General features: G+C 50.8%; 1 protein-coding gene across 2 annotated transcripts in view; it reads right to left on the bottom strand.

Annotated features, from left to right (window-relative positions):
• Bicd2 (BICD cargo adaptor 2) overlaps positions 1-17,058 on the bottom strand; it is a 47,624-nt gene that overhangs the window by 9,420 nt on the left and 21,146 nt on the right. For both annotated transcript variants that reach the window (XM_046457714.2, XM_046457715.2), the window contains exons 2-3: positions 6,606-6,818; positions 1,360-1,512 (exon numbers count right to left, since the gene is read on the bottom strand). In XM_046457714.2, the coding sequence (XP_046313670.1) occupies positions 1,360-1,512; positions 6,606-6,818 (366 nt within the window). The remainder of the gene's footprint in view (positions 1-1,359; positions 1,513-6,605; positions 6,819-17,058) is intronic.

Raw genomic sequence — 17,058 nt, 5'->3', positions numbered from 1 at the left:
TGTGTGAGGCACTGGATTTGAACCTCAGCACCACATATAAGTAAAATAAAAATATTGTGTCCATCTACAATTAAAAAAAAATCTACAAAATTACTTAGTTAACATTAATAGCCAACCAAGGATCTTAAGGCACATAAAATATATACTCCTATGTGTGCTATGGCTATTATTTCAAAATGAAGGAACTGAAATTCCCCTGAAGGAGAATGTCTCAGCACCAACCAAACCCTCAGAACTGCAGGCCTCAGGGAATTAGAGGGTGGGTGGAAAGCACAATCAGTCTCATTGATTTGAAAATGTATTTGCAGTGAACAGGAAAAGAGAAGACATAAAGTGATGCTTAATGTGAGGAGTCAGGACATTTGGACAATTTTTTTTTCCCCACTTTTGGGCAATTTTAAAAAACATGCCTTAGTCTATAATATTTTTTCAAAAACAAACAAACAAAAAAAACAATAAAATGAAGAACTGAATGAATCCATGGGTTCTGGACAGGACAGGTGGCATCGTATCCTAGGGTGTGCTCACAAGAGGTGGAGACCTGAACCTTAGTGTCCAAAACTGGTAGGCGAGGAATGCTGGGGAAAGGGGTGACTTCATCAAAGACAGGGTCTCTCCCACTCGCAACTTCCTCCTCAGATGCTATGGGCTGCTTCTACAGACAGTAATGACCAAGGACCAAACGATACCTACTCGTGGACAACTGCTATTACCACATGCAGGCATGAGCTGTCACTGCAGAACAGAGGCTGTGAGCTGTCCTTGTAGTTCCTGGGGAGCATAATCTGCTCCCCACTTGCCTTTGTAAACACAGACTGTGGCATAAACACACAAGCTGCTCACCCAGGATATAAATATTGGGCTACTGATGGTAACACCTTCTGCTGAGAGGAGCTGGATGGGAGAGGGGTTCTGAGGAAAGCAGTCCTGAACAAAGTTTAGAATTTCTTGAGAAAAAGTTCTCTGCAGGGCTGTGGCTCTCGGAGAGGGGGAGGCACATTCAGGGCTTGAGTGGTCCCCAGAGCCCGGGCACCTGTGTCATCACAGAGAGGGCCCTCTTCATCCCTGCCGCAGGTGGAGGCATGGCAATATTTCAGGCATCATGTCAGCACCCGCGAGGGGACAGAGCCTAGAGGGTTCTGGTGCCACCACTCTATCCTCTGCAGCACTGCAGCCACAGGCTTTGTTTTGTGGCCCTGGAGAGTCGAGGCCCTCTTGGCTGTATCCCCTGCCTCCACTGTAGTGTGCTGGTTCTGGGCCTCAGGTACGTGGAGAGAGACAGGAGACAGAGGACAGGGGTGGGCAAGAGGGCTGAGACCCAGAGCTGATCTGTGTGCCCACCCACACCCTCAGACTCGCCTGGTTCTGTCTGAGCACAGACACTTGCTTCTGTAGGCTGATGTTCTCTTCCTCCAGTTCGGAGTAGTCCTGCAGCAGGCGGGCCTCCCGGAACTTGTATTCCTTGATGTCATCCCGCAGGCGGCTGCGCTGGATCTCCACATTCTGGTTGATCTGCCAGGGCAGTAAAAATGTGGGCATGAGTGACCTCTGTGGCCAGCCCCACCATGTTTGCCTGTAAGTGGCATAAGAGGAGCTCAGTGTAGGCAGACACACAGGCATACCACAGCACCAGGACTTAGGATCCAGTCCCTTGGGCACCAGTGTGGCCACCTGACAGGGAGAAGCAGCCCAAGGCAGTATGGTGTGTAGGGAAGAGCACATGGTCCTGAGTCAGAGTCTCTCAGCCCTTCAAAGCCGAGGAACCCCTGGCAAGTGACTCAGCCTGCTCTGAGCCTCAGCGCTCCATCTGTAAGATGGGGTCACCCGGTTGGTGGGCTAGTAAATGGTGATGCTATGGCACACGTCTGCTCAAATAGTTAACCTAGAGAAACGAACACACATCCACACAGAATCCTGTACACAAATGTTCCCAGTCAAAAGGTGGAAGCAATCCAAACATCCATCAACGGGTGAATGAGTAAACAAAATGTGGTCTATCCATATAATGGAATGGTATTCAGCCAAAATAAGGAATGACGTCTTGACGCTTGCTACAACACGAATGAACCCTGAAGACATTCTACTGAGTGAAAGAAGCCAGTCACAAGAGGCCACACGTTGTATGAATCCATTATATGAAATGTCCAGAACAGGCAAATCCATAGACAGAAAGTGGATTAGTGGGTGCCAGGGGGGATGGGACTGATTGTGAATGGGGTTTCTTTTTGAAGCGATAAAATCTTCTGAAGTTGACTTTAAGGGCTGGGGGTGTAGCTCTGTGGTGTAGGGCTTCCCTAGCATGTACAAGGCCCTAGGCTCAATCCCAGCACTACACAAAAAATAAATAAAGGACTACCGAAAGGCACACATGTGTAAATATTTGCTAAAACTCCTGATCGCACACTGTAAGCAGATAAGTTGCATAGGGTGTGCATAATCTCAACAAAGCCTGTTCTGGGCTCCAAGTCACCTGTGAGGAGTCAGAAAGGGAGAGGCCTGGGCAGGGCTAGGGTAAACAGGAGGCAACCCAGACTGCGGGAATTCTCAACCTGCTAATGCCCACATCACGCACCTGGAACCACATGCCTCCACCTCAGCCCTGGAGATGCTCGGGGCCAGGTGTTGGCGATGGGGGCTGCCCTGGACGCTGCAGGGTCCGCTCAACAGCTCCCTGAGCTCTGTCCACCAGAGGCAGCCCCTCCTGCACTGTAGTATCTGAAGGTGACTCCAGACACTGCCAATGTTCCCTGGGTGCAAATTCAACAACCCAGATAAGCCTCCATCCCCTCCCTGCACTCTACTCCCTTCCTGTCCCCTGCTCCTAGTGCCCGGGTGGCATCCCCAGGCTAACAATGCCCCTGCTCCAGAGCCCTTAACCAGAAGCCCTGTTCCCACCCTGGACCCAAAGCTCTGTCCTCACTGATGCTTCCCACTCACAGTTTATGTGGGATTTGCTTCTAGTCACTTTATCATGCGTTCATCTGAAGGGCTCGAGCACACCTTAGTGATGAGACTCCAAGATGCCATGCAGGCACACACAAAACAGCAGCGCTGGGTCAGTAAAATGAAACAGGACCACACAAGAGGAAGAGAAAGAAAGAAACAAGGAAGGCCACGGAAGGGGGAGTCAGGATATAAGCTCCACTGAGAAATAAATGCTTACCACTCAGAACAAAGATCATATTTAAAATTTATGACAAAGCGACACACAGCCCTCTCATGAGGTAACCCAAGGAGGCGCCAGAGCCAACACCAAGAGAAAGGGACAACACGCAGAGAGGAAGAGAAGGCCAAGTCTCACAAAACCTCAGGCAGGAGGAGAGGGCGGGTGAGGCATGTGCTGGGATGGAGGGAGAGAAAACAGCCCCAGCACAGCCACAGGAAGGACCACAGGCCCCTCTCGACAGCCTGGAGGTGCCATGCAACCAAAGCATCGGGCTCTTCATGTTCCATGGGGGCTCAGGCCCCTCTGCCAGAAGTGTTCCCCAACCCCTGCCCTTTCTCTGCTAATGCTCATGGCAAGCAGCAGTGCTCAGACAGGTGGACATGGCTGGATGCTCAGGTGGAATGGGGGCCGAGGGAAAGGTCCTGAGTCCCATAAACTCCCCAGGTCTGTGCATCAAAACTGGTAGACCTAGGAGATCCTCCAGGTGGTGAGAGAGAAGGGCTGGAGGTGTTTTCAGGGGAGGGGCAGAAAGATGGCGAGCTGCCAAACTGAAGACAGCAGCAGATGGCCAGGATGGAAGCCTGGTAACACCAGGGACCCCAGGCACGGGGAGTACTGCACTGCTGTGGCCCTGTCTGTGCCATCTGTGCAAGTCCTCAGCACCGTCCACCAGCCTGGCCATGGCAGAACACTCTAGAAGCTCTGCCTCTGCACCATCACTAGGCAGGGAATCCAGGGTGTCAGCCATGACAGAGCCTTCTGCTGGTCAAGAGTCTTTGGGCCCATGCAGGCCTATGGGTATGTGGTAAGACACAAGAACAGAGAGGCATACACAAGTCACGCACTGGCCTGGCAATACCACATGGCAGTGAGGGCACCCAAACACCTGCAATTTCATTCCAGGGCAACCATGCTTCCTTCCATCCCTGACACACCCGCGTAGGCACCAAGATTCAGCTGGTCTGCCGCCTGGCACCACCACCCAGCACACACCCAATTGCAGAGAGCTCAAGCAGGCTCTGACTGGCCACTGGAGGGTTAGCTTTCCCCAGGTAACCACCTTGTGACAGGTGAGCTGGTGTGACATCAGCACAACAGAGATGCTACAGAGGACAGGCTCTGCTCTGTGAAGAACTACACTGGTTGGGTAGGGCAGGGGCACGGACTTAGACCCAACCAGCTGGGTTCCATCGCAGCTTTCCCTTCCTTGGGACCACCCAGCAAGAGCCAGTATGCAGGGGTGTTGGCTATCCTCCTTACTGAACCCCCAGAGTCCCCAACCCCACCCACCCAGGACACTATGTCTGCCCTGATGGCACAAGGCAGCCCGGCAGCTCACTAGGCCTTAGTGTATGCACGGGCCCTGCTCTCCCTGCCTGCATGAAGTTCTCTGGCCTCTGCTTCTCCATCTGGGAAATGAGGCCATGTCCTTCTCAATCCTGTCCAGAATATTCCTAAGATGCTCATCCACCTACCAGGGGCCCCAAACCCCCCAGAAAGCTGACAAGATGTCCACCTCAGGTCCCCCACACAGCACAGACATCAGGAGACAGAACCCCAGAGCCACTTCACACGCCTGTTTCCTCATGTGTGACAGGACACTGGTAGGGTCACCAGGATGACCAGGTCTGAAGGATCAGACACAGGTTTACGCGTGTTTGGTATCATGAAGTTTCACATGTTCTCAGGGGGTGCTGGGTGTGGAGGAGGACAGATACCTAACCAGTAGTCACTGGGCCGGGGGGTGGATCAGAGGAGCTGTCAGGGGCAAGGTAGTGGGTCAAAAAGGGCAAACTGAGGGCCAGCAAGACCAGTGGGTGGAAGACACAAGTGTGCCCTCTCCAACCCATGAAGGCACAAGCCTCAGACAGTGAGAGAGGACAGCCGTGCCATGGCCACAAAGGAGCTTAGCAGTGGCTCAGACCAGGACACAAAAGCAGCAGGGAAACAGGAGCTGAGGAGTGGCTAGGAATGGGCAGAGTCCAGACACGGGGGGCGGGGCGGGGGGCTTCCCAGCCAGGTACACGGGAGGCCAAGCCCAAGAGGACAGAGTGCCACAGGCACAAGGACCAAGGACAGAGGCGGGGACCCAAAGAAATGAGGGCAGGGGTACACAGGGAGACTCAGGATTTCCTCCTGAGCCTTGAACAGGAACAGCAGGACTCTCCCGCCCCTCCAGTCTTTGACTCACTGAACTCATTTCCGGCACAGCAGGGGTCACCCAGCCCTCTCTGCTGCCAAGGAAGGCGGTGTGGTGTGCTGGACTGTAGAGAGCCCTTGCCCATCCCTGCACTGGCTTTGCAGGACAAGAGGAGCCAGAATAAAAGGGATGGCAGCAGGGGCAGATGTGGCTAGTCTCCCCCTCGGGATGGCCTCGTCTCCCACCCTTACAGAGCAGCACTTACCAGGGAAATGATGTCACCACTGTGGCTAGAATCTGAGGGCTGTCCCCCAGGTCCAGCTCCTCCCCAGGCCCCCAGAGCTCACTGGCCCCAGGGCCAGTGTCCCCAAATTCCTGGATGCTGGGCTGCAAGCTGCCTATGGGGCCCTGGCTGCTGCACACCCTGGTACCCCATGATCTGCTGACCTCTTGGTCTTACAGCTACAGCAGGCCCAGGGTGGGGCTCTCACAGCTAAAATAGGCCCAAAAGTCCTTGAAAGATATGGGGTCAAAGAAGACGGGTGTCCCCTGAGGGGCTTTAGAAACTACATGGGTACACAGGTGGGAAACTGAGGCTGACCCTGAAGACAAGGCTCTGTCCAGGTCTTGAGGCCCAGTGAAGAGCACAGCTAGTATCCACCCATCTCCATGGGAACCTGGAGGCTAAAAGCTCAGGCCACAATCAGGACTGCAGCTCATGTGGGAATTTCTGTCACTGCTGCTGTTCCTGGTGACAGAGTCCCTGGCCTAACCCGGGACGCCCAGGTCTGTCCACACCCTCACCTTGATCATAGGGACTCTCCACTGCCAGGCGTCTCCCAGGCTCTCAGACCCATCTTTATCCCTATGGCCACCAGACCACAAATAGGACCATGGCTCCTCCAGGGTCCTGACTAAGGCCTGCAGCTCTCTCCTGTGACACCGTCCTCCTCTGGTGCAGGCCTACCTTCCAGGAATGGTCTCGCCCTGAAGAAATAAAACCTTCCCCAGGTAAGGGAGTGCCCAGTGAGGGGAGCACACTGTGGACACCAGACCTGGGCCCCACAAAGGGCTGATCACTTCTCTGGTCTGGGCCTCCTCAGGGCACCTGCCTCACCAGCAAGTTGGGCAGAACCCAGATGATGAAGTGCTCAGGCCTTCACCTCTGAGCTGTGGGGAACACGACCAGGGGCAAGGGGGAACCTGGAAGAAGTCACAAAAGCCAGCACAGCACCAAGGCACACCTGCCATGCAGTGCCACTATCACAGGTGACAGACAGTACCCCCCAACCAGCAAACCTCCTTCAGCTCCTGGGCCACTGACGTGAGGCGCTCGTTCTCTGACTGCGTGTTGGTGAGGACGTTGCGCAGCTGCTTCAGCTCCGTCTGCAGCTCCAGCACCTTCCGCACATAGTACTGCTCCTTGGAGGCCGACTCCTGGAGCAGGCTCTCTTCGCGGCTCTCGCCATCTGCAGCCACCTTCTTGTGGTTTGTGTGCGCCTGTCCGAATGCCTGTATCAGGAGACCAGACACTCATGACACTGCTGTCCCAGGACCACGGAACCAAGGAGACGATCTCACTGCAGGAGAGCAGGCTAGGGGTGAGGGCCTCAGTGTGGGCGGTGCTGTGTGCTGGTGTGCGAGCCTGCCTCTCCATAATGAACCCCAACAGGGTCTGGGGAGCAGTGTGGACAGTAACAGGGTTCTGGGTTCAGGACATCATGTAGACACGTGTGGCAGGATCTCCCTCTAAGTGGGACCAAGTGCCAGGCCTCATCCTTCGGGCTGACACGGAACCTCCTGAGATCCATCAGGAGTCAGACACCATAAGCCTGGCTGCTCCACTGGGGAACAACCCCAAGGCTATCCACACAACCTTGACTTCCTCCCCACTCCAAGTGGGGAAACCAAGGCTCAGGGAAGTGCACTGCCCTCCCCCACACAAGAGGTAAGGAATCTTCCCACCCAGCCACTTAATGCTGACCCATCCCCCTTCACTTGTTCTGAAAGAAACCTGAGCAGTCAGAGCCCCAGAAACCAAGGATGGCAATGGGGTAAAAAACAGAGAGCCCAGCACAGTGTGTGCAGACCCAGAGGTGAAGACACCATTGCGTCCCAGACAGAGAAGCCCTGGGGCTCAGAGAGAAACCCCTAAGTAAGAGCAATCAACAATGGGCTGGCCTAACCCGGGACACCCAAGTCTGTCCACACTCTGAGGTCAGCAGCTGTGCCATGCCCACACCCGTCCTAAGGACCCTGGCCAGCCTAGTCTCCAGTTCTGTGCCCCTGTGAGGGGCCAGGCGCTCAGCAGGTGTCCTCCCTGCTCCCTCCTCTGTTTACAAGACACCAGGCCCACAGCACGAAACAAAATCAAGAGAAGGGCTACTAAAGAGCAAGAAAATGGATGATTTTTTTTTTTTTTGGTCTTAAAAAAGAACAATTTCTTCCTTTACTACTTATCGTTAAGTCTAGGAATTCAGCCCAAGAAAGCAACTGGGAGAATGTACAAAACTGTGTTACACAAGGATGATACCAAACAGGTGACTTCTAACGTCCATTAATCGAAACAGAGGGCAACCCACTTCCCTCCCGACAGGGACTAGCGAAAAGGTCTGGTCTGAGCATCAGGTTCCATGGGGCCCAGAGTGGAGCCAAGAGGAGAGGGAAGACAGGCCCACCTCAGGTCATCACAAGGACAGAAGACCCTGCCTGCAAGCACACCCGGGAGCAGCCACGTGCTGTATGTCCCATGTTGCGGGGAGCACTGGAATGGACCAAGAGACACTACAGCCCAGTAGGACAACCAGGGATGGCTCTGGGACTGCATGGGGAGGCCTGGGGCTCACACTGTGACACTCTTACAGCAGATCTATGGATGTTCATGTCATCTATTCTCAAGGGGACAGGGGCATGATCACCTGCCCTCAGCCCAGCAATGCTCTGTGCTTCAACGCAAAGCAGCTCGTCTTTGTGATTCCTGTTCCGACTCTCATGCCGGTCCCGGGAAGGGCCCAAGTAACAAAATGCTACATTTGCACAGCACCTGACCCAAGCTGGCTGCCCAGTGCAGGACACGGGAAGGGAAGCTAGACATGGAACTGGCCCCAACCCAGGGCTTCTGGCCTGAGTGACAGTTCCCATCCCAAGTCCCTCATTAGATAAGGGGTGGCTGTAGGCCACAGGCCAGCACAGGGCAGTGCCAGGCCAGCTGGGTCTGACTTGCACGGACTGGACGCCAGCACCTGCGCAACTCGGGACACACCCACAAACTTGAAACTGGAGCTGCAGACATCTCAGAGGCTTTCTTGGGGTGCAATGGATACACGCTGTGACACACCAGTCAAGTCCAGGCCTGCCGACCTGGACCTTGAATCTCCTCTTCCATCCAAGCTCCCAGCCTGGAGCCTTCAGGTGCCCCAGATGGCTTTGCATACACAAAGTAACAGAGCCTCTAGTTCAGAGAAGATGGCCACAGGGAACAAATCTACTTCCTATGTGAAAAATTTTTTTAAAAAACTGAACAGTGATGGAAATAATATGAATGAATAATAAGTAGTGGTTTTATCAGGTCATTGGCACCAGGTAATGAGTGACAAGATGATAGAAGCTACACAATGGTCCTCACCCCACAGGAGAAACTTCCGGGTCATGGTACAGAAAAGTCGCCTGGGGTGGGGGGAGGAGTGGTGGCCTGTGGAGGGGGAGGGGGAGCTGGAAGTCAGGAGGCAGGGCAGAAGAGGCAGACCTGTGTACAGAGGAGTCTTCAACAAGGATGGTGGGATGGTCAGCACAGGCTGAGGAAGCCAGGCGAAAGGACACACAGGGGCCAGAGGGAACAATCCCCACCACTCACAAAGTCTAAAAACAAGAGCCAGTTCCCACCAGAACTGGCCAGAGGGAGCCCTCCAAGGACTGGCAAAAATCAGTCAGAATTAAACGCTGCTCTGGCATGGCACAGCAAAGGATAAAGACAAACCCTGGGCCGGCTCACGTATCTATAGTCCCAGCAACTCAGGAGGCTGAGGCGGGAGGATTGCCAAGTTCAAGGCCAGCCTGGCAACTTATCAAGACCCTGTCTTGAAATAGAAAATAAAAAGGGCTAGGGCTATAGCTCAGTGGTACAGAGACCCTGGGTTCAAGTCCCAGTAATGTCAATAATAATAATAACAATAATTAAATTAAATAATAAATAAAGACAAACCCTGAAAGAATCAACGTTTCCTAGCCATTACATCATAGAACAAACCTGAAGAACCAGGTGAGATCCACAGCAAACCAAGCTAAGGAAGAAACATCAATGAATAGCACTGAGTGCTAATGTGGCCATGGAAGGAGTAGCTGGGCAGAGAAGTAGGGTACCAGAACCGAGTCCCCCAAGTCAAGAGCTGGGGAAGGTACATCATACTAAGCAGGGACAGAAGATTCAACAGAATCAAACAGACCTTCTGAGGAGAAAAATAGGTATTAACGGCGGACCCACTGTGCAGAAGAAGATTAACTCTGAACCCTACCCAAAACTACCCTAGGAAACTACCCACAATTAAACCAAACAAAACTGAGTACCAGTCAAGGGTGGGACAACTTCAAGGGGCCTACGGCATGGGTAACTGGAGAAACACAGGAGAAGAAAAGGGGACAAGAGAGAAAATATTTGAAGACAAAAATGACTCCCCCCCAAAAAAATAGCTTATAAATTTTCCAAAATTTGATGAAAATTATAAACCCATAAATATCAGCAGCTTGTCAACCCCAAGCACAACATGAAGACAATTATACTGAGGTTTGACATAAAATTGTCCAAAGCCAGTGACAACAAAAATATTAAAATCAGGCAGAGAATACATGCCTTACAAAGGAAAAAAGAAAGGATGATGGCAGATTTCTATGACAAGCCAGAGACAACGGAGCAACACCCTGAAAAGCACAGCAACTGCTAAGCAGACCACCACCCCCAGAAGACATTGCTCACTAACAAGGTGAGATGAAGATTTCAGACACACAAAAGCCAAAAGAATTTACCAACAACAGACCTGCTTTACACAAGGCATGGAAGTAAAATCCCTCACGTGGAAGAAAAATGGTACCAGACAGAAATCTAAACCTACAAGGAAGAATGAAACACACCAGAAATGGCTAACTATGTTGGTCAAAGTAAAAGACTTGTTCTCATTATTTAAGTCTCTTTAAGAGAAAATTAAATTGAGATTCAATGCAATGCCTATCAAAACTCCAAAGCCATTTTTTTAAGAAGTGGAAAAGCTAAATTTAAAATTCACATGGAATTAGAAAGGTCCTGGAATAGCTAAAAGAATGCTGAAAAAGTAACAAAGAGGGAGGGCTCATAATTTCTAACATTAAAACATAAAATGAAGCTATAGTGTTTAAAACAGTGTAGTAATAGAATCGCAATAGACAGAGACCATTGGAACAGACAGCATCCAAAAATAAACCCTAAACATATGCTCAGTTGATTTTTGACAAGAGTACAAAAATAATTCAATGATAGAAAAATAGTTTTTTAACAAATGATGCTGGGACATGTGAAATATCTACATTAATAAAAGATTTCTATAAAATCCCCAAATATTTAGCAACTAAATAACACACTTCTAAGTAACCCATGTGTCAAATGATAGTATTGGGGCAGGGGACTGGGAATTGAACTCAAGGGCACTGGACCATGGAGCCACATCCCCAGCTCTGTTTTGTATTTTATTTAGAGGCATGGTCTCACTGAGTTGCTTAGCGCCTCAGTTTTGCTGAGGCTGCCTTTTAACTTACAATCCTCCTGCCTCAACCTCCCAAGCCATGTGCCACAGCACTGGCCCAAATGAAAGTATTTTTAACTAAATACAAATGAAATGTAAATAAGAATTTAGGCATGTCAATAAGCAAGTACTTAGGATATTTATAAGACTAAATGCCTACTATAGGAAAAAAGACAGGCTGGGGTCGTGGCTCAGGTAGAGCACTCACCTTGCACATGCGAGTCCCTGGGTTCGATCCTCAAAACCACATTAAAAAAAAATCAATAAATAAAATAAAGGTATAAAAAATTAAAAAGAAAAAAAAGACAAGTCCAATGACTTCAGTTTCCATCTTTAAAAAACTAGCCCAGGAACCACAGGCGCAGGCTGGCATCTGATGAGTTCTGTGAGGAAAGGTCAGCTGGCCCAGTCAGAACTGTCCTCTGCAGCTGGTGCTTGTGCATTCACTTCTTCCCTCAGTTGCTCAAAAAACATATGGCAGCATCAGTGGAATACTAGGACACAACTTTGCCTAAACTCCAGGACCTCTCCTAATCTAGTGTGGGACTACAACTTGTAGGGCCACTTAGGAAATCAGTATCTACTAAAGCTAAACATGCACCTGTTCTCTGATCCAGCATTACCACTCCTAGGCATGTACTAGAGAGGAACCCTGAAAAAACACATTTATAGGAACATTATTTACAAAAGGCCGTACCAGGGGCTGGGGTTGTGGCTCAGCGGTAGAGTACTTACCTCACACGCGTGAGGCACTGGGTTAAAATCCTCAGTACCACATAAAAATAAATAAATAAAATTAAGATATTGTGTCCATTTACAATTAAAGTAATATTTTTTTTAAAAGCCTATACCAGCAAGTTTCCAAATAAACAGAAAAAGGATCAATGAATTGTGATATATTCATGCAATAGAATACTATGCAGAAATGAAAAATGGATATTGCCACAGACAACAGAGATGTATTTCCTATGATATAAAGTGAAAGATACCAGAAAACTACAGTATAAGCTGCATGTATTTTACATACAGATCTGTATAAAGTTTCTATATAAAGTTTCAATAGGTAAAGCTTACTTAGGTTGTTAGAAGTGACCCTTTGGGACAGGGAGGGTCAGTGCCTGGAGGACACTTGAGAGATTTAAGGTCTTAATACTTTTTTTTTAAAGAGAGAGAGAGAGAGAGAGTTTTTAATATTTCTTTCTTTTTTTTTTTTTTTTTTAGCTTTCGGTGGACACAACATCTTTGTATGCGGTGCTGAGGATCGAACCCGGGCCGCACGCATGCCAGGCGAGCGCGCTACCGCTTGAGCCACATCCCCAGCCCCTTAAGGTCTTAATTCTTGATCTGGGGCTTGTTGGGTGAAAACACATTTCTGGGAGCACTGAACAGTTCAGTCACTCATAGGGGCAGCCCTGTTCTCTTGCTTGGCGGCTCAGGTCTTCACTGGGCAACAGTTTAGCACAGTCCAAGGTTTTGGTGTTGGGTAGAAGAAAACAGCCTGAACCAGTCTGCCCCTAAGGCCACTGGTGGGAAACCTGCCCCACCCCAACAGCTGGACATAAAAGCTACCAGGAAAAGCATTCCCTCGACCACTTAAGTGACAAAATCTCACCACTACAGGCCCAGGACCCTGACACTTCAAGAATTTTGCAGTTGGCAGAAATTGCCAGAGCTTCTCATCCAAAAGTTGCCTTTCCAGAGACAGGTGACAGCTTCACCCAGGATTTCAGAGCCGACTTGAGGTTTCAGAATGCAGCCGCAGGTATACTTCAGGAGGCTAGTGAAGCAGACCTGGTGGGTTTATCTAAAGACACCAATCTGTGTGCCACCCACACTCACAGCCACTATCATGCCCAAAGACACCCAACTGGTTCGCTGGATACGGGGAGAGAGTTTAAGGGAAAGCAATTTTTATGGAGTTGTATAGTACACTCTATAAAATACTTTGATTTATACTTCCCCCCCTCCACCTTTTTGGTAAGAAACTGCTAATAATATATTGCGTTTGCACTTCAGTCATTCCATCTTCCACTCAGGATGAAAGCTAAAAGTGACTGCTCACAGACCTCAGGAGTGACAAGTTGCTAATATGCAGAAAGGATGGTTGAAGTTCTTGCTTCTCAGGATGCGTGTTTCTATGTTTTAATGAGTTGTCGGGCAGCTATTAAGGTACTAGAACTGATAAATAAGTATACAGAGTCCTTTTGCAATAAACCTGGTTAAGACTTGATACAAGTGTTTAACAAGTGGGGCTGTTGAGTTTGACCTTACATCCCTGTGACAGAATGTGGGCTTTTCCAAGAGTGAAGATACAAGTCTTAGCCATAGTATAACTAAGAGTTTAAAAAAAAAAAAAGATACCTGGCTGCCATAGAATACACTATGTACATCTTAATAGCTATTTTATATATTATAGTGTGAACATTTTTAAGTTAAATGTTTTATATTCACACAAAATAACAAATAAAATCCCCTTCTGATTTATGCTCTGTATACTTTTTCTCAATAAAAAGTTAAAAAACTAAAAGCCAGAAAACAAACAAATGAAACCCAAAGAAAAGAGCCAGATGCAGTGGCACACACCTGTAATCACAGAGACCTGGGAAGCTAAGGCAGGAGGACCACAAGTTCAAGGGCAATTTAGCAAGACCCTGTTTCAAAAAGAAAAAGGGCTGGGAACAAAGCTCAGTGGTAGAGGCGTGAAGTCCTGGGTTCAATCCTAAGGGGCCAGGTGGAAGCTCAAAGCTCTTGCCCTCCTGGACCACAGGGACGCACTCATCTGGGCTGTGAGGAGGCAGCACCTTGGTGATGGCTCCCAGGGGCTCTATGGAGGGTGCAGCTCTTGACCAGAGCTGCTGGTACACACCCTGCCCACTGTGCTGAAGCTGCCCAGGTCCAGCAAGATCCAACAGGGCTGGAAGAGTCCAGGCATGAGGTCACAGCCAGCCAGGCGCCTTCAGGAAGGAGCCTGCCCACGTTTGCTCCTGGCCAACATGCAGGCCCCCTCCCCACCCCCTGGGATGCTGGTCTTTAGTCAGCCACACCCAGATGGATGCAATCATCTGTGCCTACAGGGAGCCAGGCCAGCCATGGCTAGGGAGGCTGGATCCTCCCTTGGGACACGGCCACAGGACACGCACTGGGCCTGATGGTCTCGGAGTAGAGGAGGTGCAGGGGCAGGAGATGGAAGGCAAGCTACAAGGCAGGAAAATAAATCACAGGGGATCTGGGGGCAGGACTTGAAGATCAACATGGTGAAAGAGGTGGATGAGGGAACATCATAAGCAACCACATGGGAAAAGTACCAGGAGTCCTTCTGAAGGCAGTGGAAGACATAGGGAGCCTCGAGGGCTTGAAGGTGGAGGAAAGGGCTTGGGCAGGAAGGAAAGCTACACCAGACCCCAGGGAGGCCAAAGGGGAGAGTCAGGACAGTGGGGAGCAACAAGGGAACAGCAGCACCTGACCTCTGCAAACGCTGTGTTTCTGTGGCCTTCCTGCTGCACCTGTGGGGCCAGCCTGTGGGTCCCCAGCACACAAGGCCTGGAGTCTCACTCAAGCTCTGAGTCCCACTGCAAGAGCTCCCAGCGGGTCCAGTCGGGGCCATCCAGGCCGGGGCTATCCCCTCCTTGTTCACCCTAAGGGCTGTCTGAATCACACAAGTACAGGACAGATGACCTCATCTCTCAATGACAGCAGTGTCTGTGACCTATGGAAACCACTGCGTGATGACAGCGGCTGCTGCACACCAAGCACAGCCTGTGAGCTAGGCTATGGTCCATGGGCACCAAGAACATGTGCCCACCTTGCATACAGAGAAACTGAGGCACAACAGAACTCAGGGCCTCGCCAAGGATATCTGGTCTGGCCACAGTACAGAATGACGCAGTGCCACAGTAGGGGCCTGACAGAACAGGGCCTTAGGGTCACATGCATGAGGTGAACCCAGCATCCCCACGCCCAGTCCTGGGCAGGCGGCACGGTCAGCATCCCTGCCACCTCAGCTGGTCCATCACTGAAATAAGCTGCAGCATAGGGATGAGTGGCCACGATGGGCACCAGTTACAGTGTGCCTCAACTTCCCATCTGTAACCTAGATAATAATACCTCCAACCAGTGATCGTTGTGAGGATTTAGTCAGTTAACAACTCACTTAGAGAGCCTGTGTGGCCTCCACACCAGTAGCCCCACCAGCCCCACCTGGCCCCCAACAACAGGAGGCTTGAAATACAAGTTCAGGGAGTCACACACTCCCTGCTCTCTTCTGCCTTCCATTTGCCCCAGAAGGAGTCAACTCCCCAACAGTCAGCACGTCTGACTCAGGATGTGGCCAAGGTTCTCATCACTGGACCCCAGTGTCAACATGCTGAGAACCCCCCTCCCCAAATGACCCCAGGTCAGGGGCAGCAAATGAGAGCCTGGATGGCTCCAGAATGAGCTGCCTGATGGCCAGGCCCCAGCCCACACCAGATGCTCTGGTTCCCACTGTCCTGAACAGAGGCTGAGAGCCAGAAACAGAAGCAGGACAACAGAAATGGTCAAGGGCTGGTAAGTGCTTCCTGCAGTTTAAAAGCAGGACCTTACTGGTTTCAAGACTCTAACACCAAGATGCCTCCTTCAGTTTTATTTAGGGGACATCATTGACCATCTAATAGCTGTGTTTCCATAGAACAGGTGGCAGCAGTTCTCACCCTCTCATGATTTTGGCATCTGCAATGCTCCAATTGTCTCCTGCATGCACCTCTACCAACCTGGAACAATTCATTTGCATGCTACTTTCTATGGTCCGTTACATAAAATCTGTAAGCATATGCTGGAAGGGCGGTATCCCGTACTTAACCTGAGCCTGGTGCAGAGGAAATGAAGGCCGCTGATCAGAGTCTGGGGGATAGGGAGGTGCCCCAGATGGAGGAAACAGTATAGGCAAAGCACAGAGGTAGATCAAGGTGGAGCAAGGAGAGCTGGGTTGCTGGGTTCACATCAGGGCCTCTCAACCTCCAGACAGGGATCCCCTCCCCTCCTCCTTGGCCACACCAGGCAGACCCCAGCCTGACAACCTGCTGTGCAGGAAGTATCCTTCCCTGAGCATGTCCCAGTTGCCTGCAGTCACATCATTTGGGCTCCTGTCCTGGCTCTGCCACTCACCGGGTGAGCACCCCTTGCTGTGCCCCTCTATAAAGCAGGCTACAAGGCTGTTGGGCATAAGGAAGGCCAGCAGTGTCCCAAGGAAGCATGGGCACTGGCTCCACACTTTGTTACAGTCCACTTGTGAAGACTAACAGGACTTGAAGAGCAGTTCCCAAGTCAGTGCCTGCCCCTCTCCACTTGCCACATGGTTGGCCTGTCCCTGCTAGTCCCCTCAAGGCCACATGCCAGAGGTCCTAAACATCCTTGCTGTCCACCTGCAGAGGAGATGCCCTGCTCTGCAGGCCGAGGGGCTGTCTGGCTGTCTGACAATGCCAACTGAAACAGTTTCTTCGTTTAAAAAAGAAAACCACCCACCCTCTGTCCACTGTTGAGAGCACTGTGGATACTGCACAAAGAGAGTGTGCCTGTCCCAGCCGTATAGGCTGACCCTTCAGTCTCCAGACAAACCTGTGCAGAGCTGGAAACAGGTGTACGTCAGACACTAAACACAACCCCACCCACACAGACACACTGTCCACAGGGACCTGGTTTCCTAGGGAAGACCTATGCCAACAGGGCAAGAAACAGGCTTCCAGGCAGGGCTGTCCCAGGAATTCTTTCTTCCTAAACCAGTTTGGTCATCTGATGTAGCAGTCACAACATTTGCCAAGGCAGGGAGCTGGCCTCAGCATTCTGATGAGGAAAGGCTTGTTCCAGGAAACAATTTACACAATGACGCTGGGATCCCTCCACTCCTTTGTCAGGGTTGATCCAATACCACTCACCCACAGATGGCAGGTCCAACACTTGTTCCTGAAAGGCCACCATGCCTGCACCCAGGGTGGGCCCACCTTCCTGAA

Source organism: Marmota monax, unplaced genomic scaffold (genome assembly GCF_021218885.2).
Source record: "Marmota monax isolate L192 unplaced genomic scaffold, Marmota_monax_Labrador192_F-V1.1 WCK01_AAM20220418_F8-fsc00231, whole genome shotgun sequence".
In the NCBI taxonomy this organism is placed as follows: domain Eukaryota; kingdom Metazoa; phylum Chordata; class Mammalia; order Rodentia; family Sciuridae; genus Marmota; species Marmota monax.
This window is presented reverse-complemented; position numbering and strand designations above follow the sequence as displayed.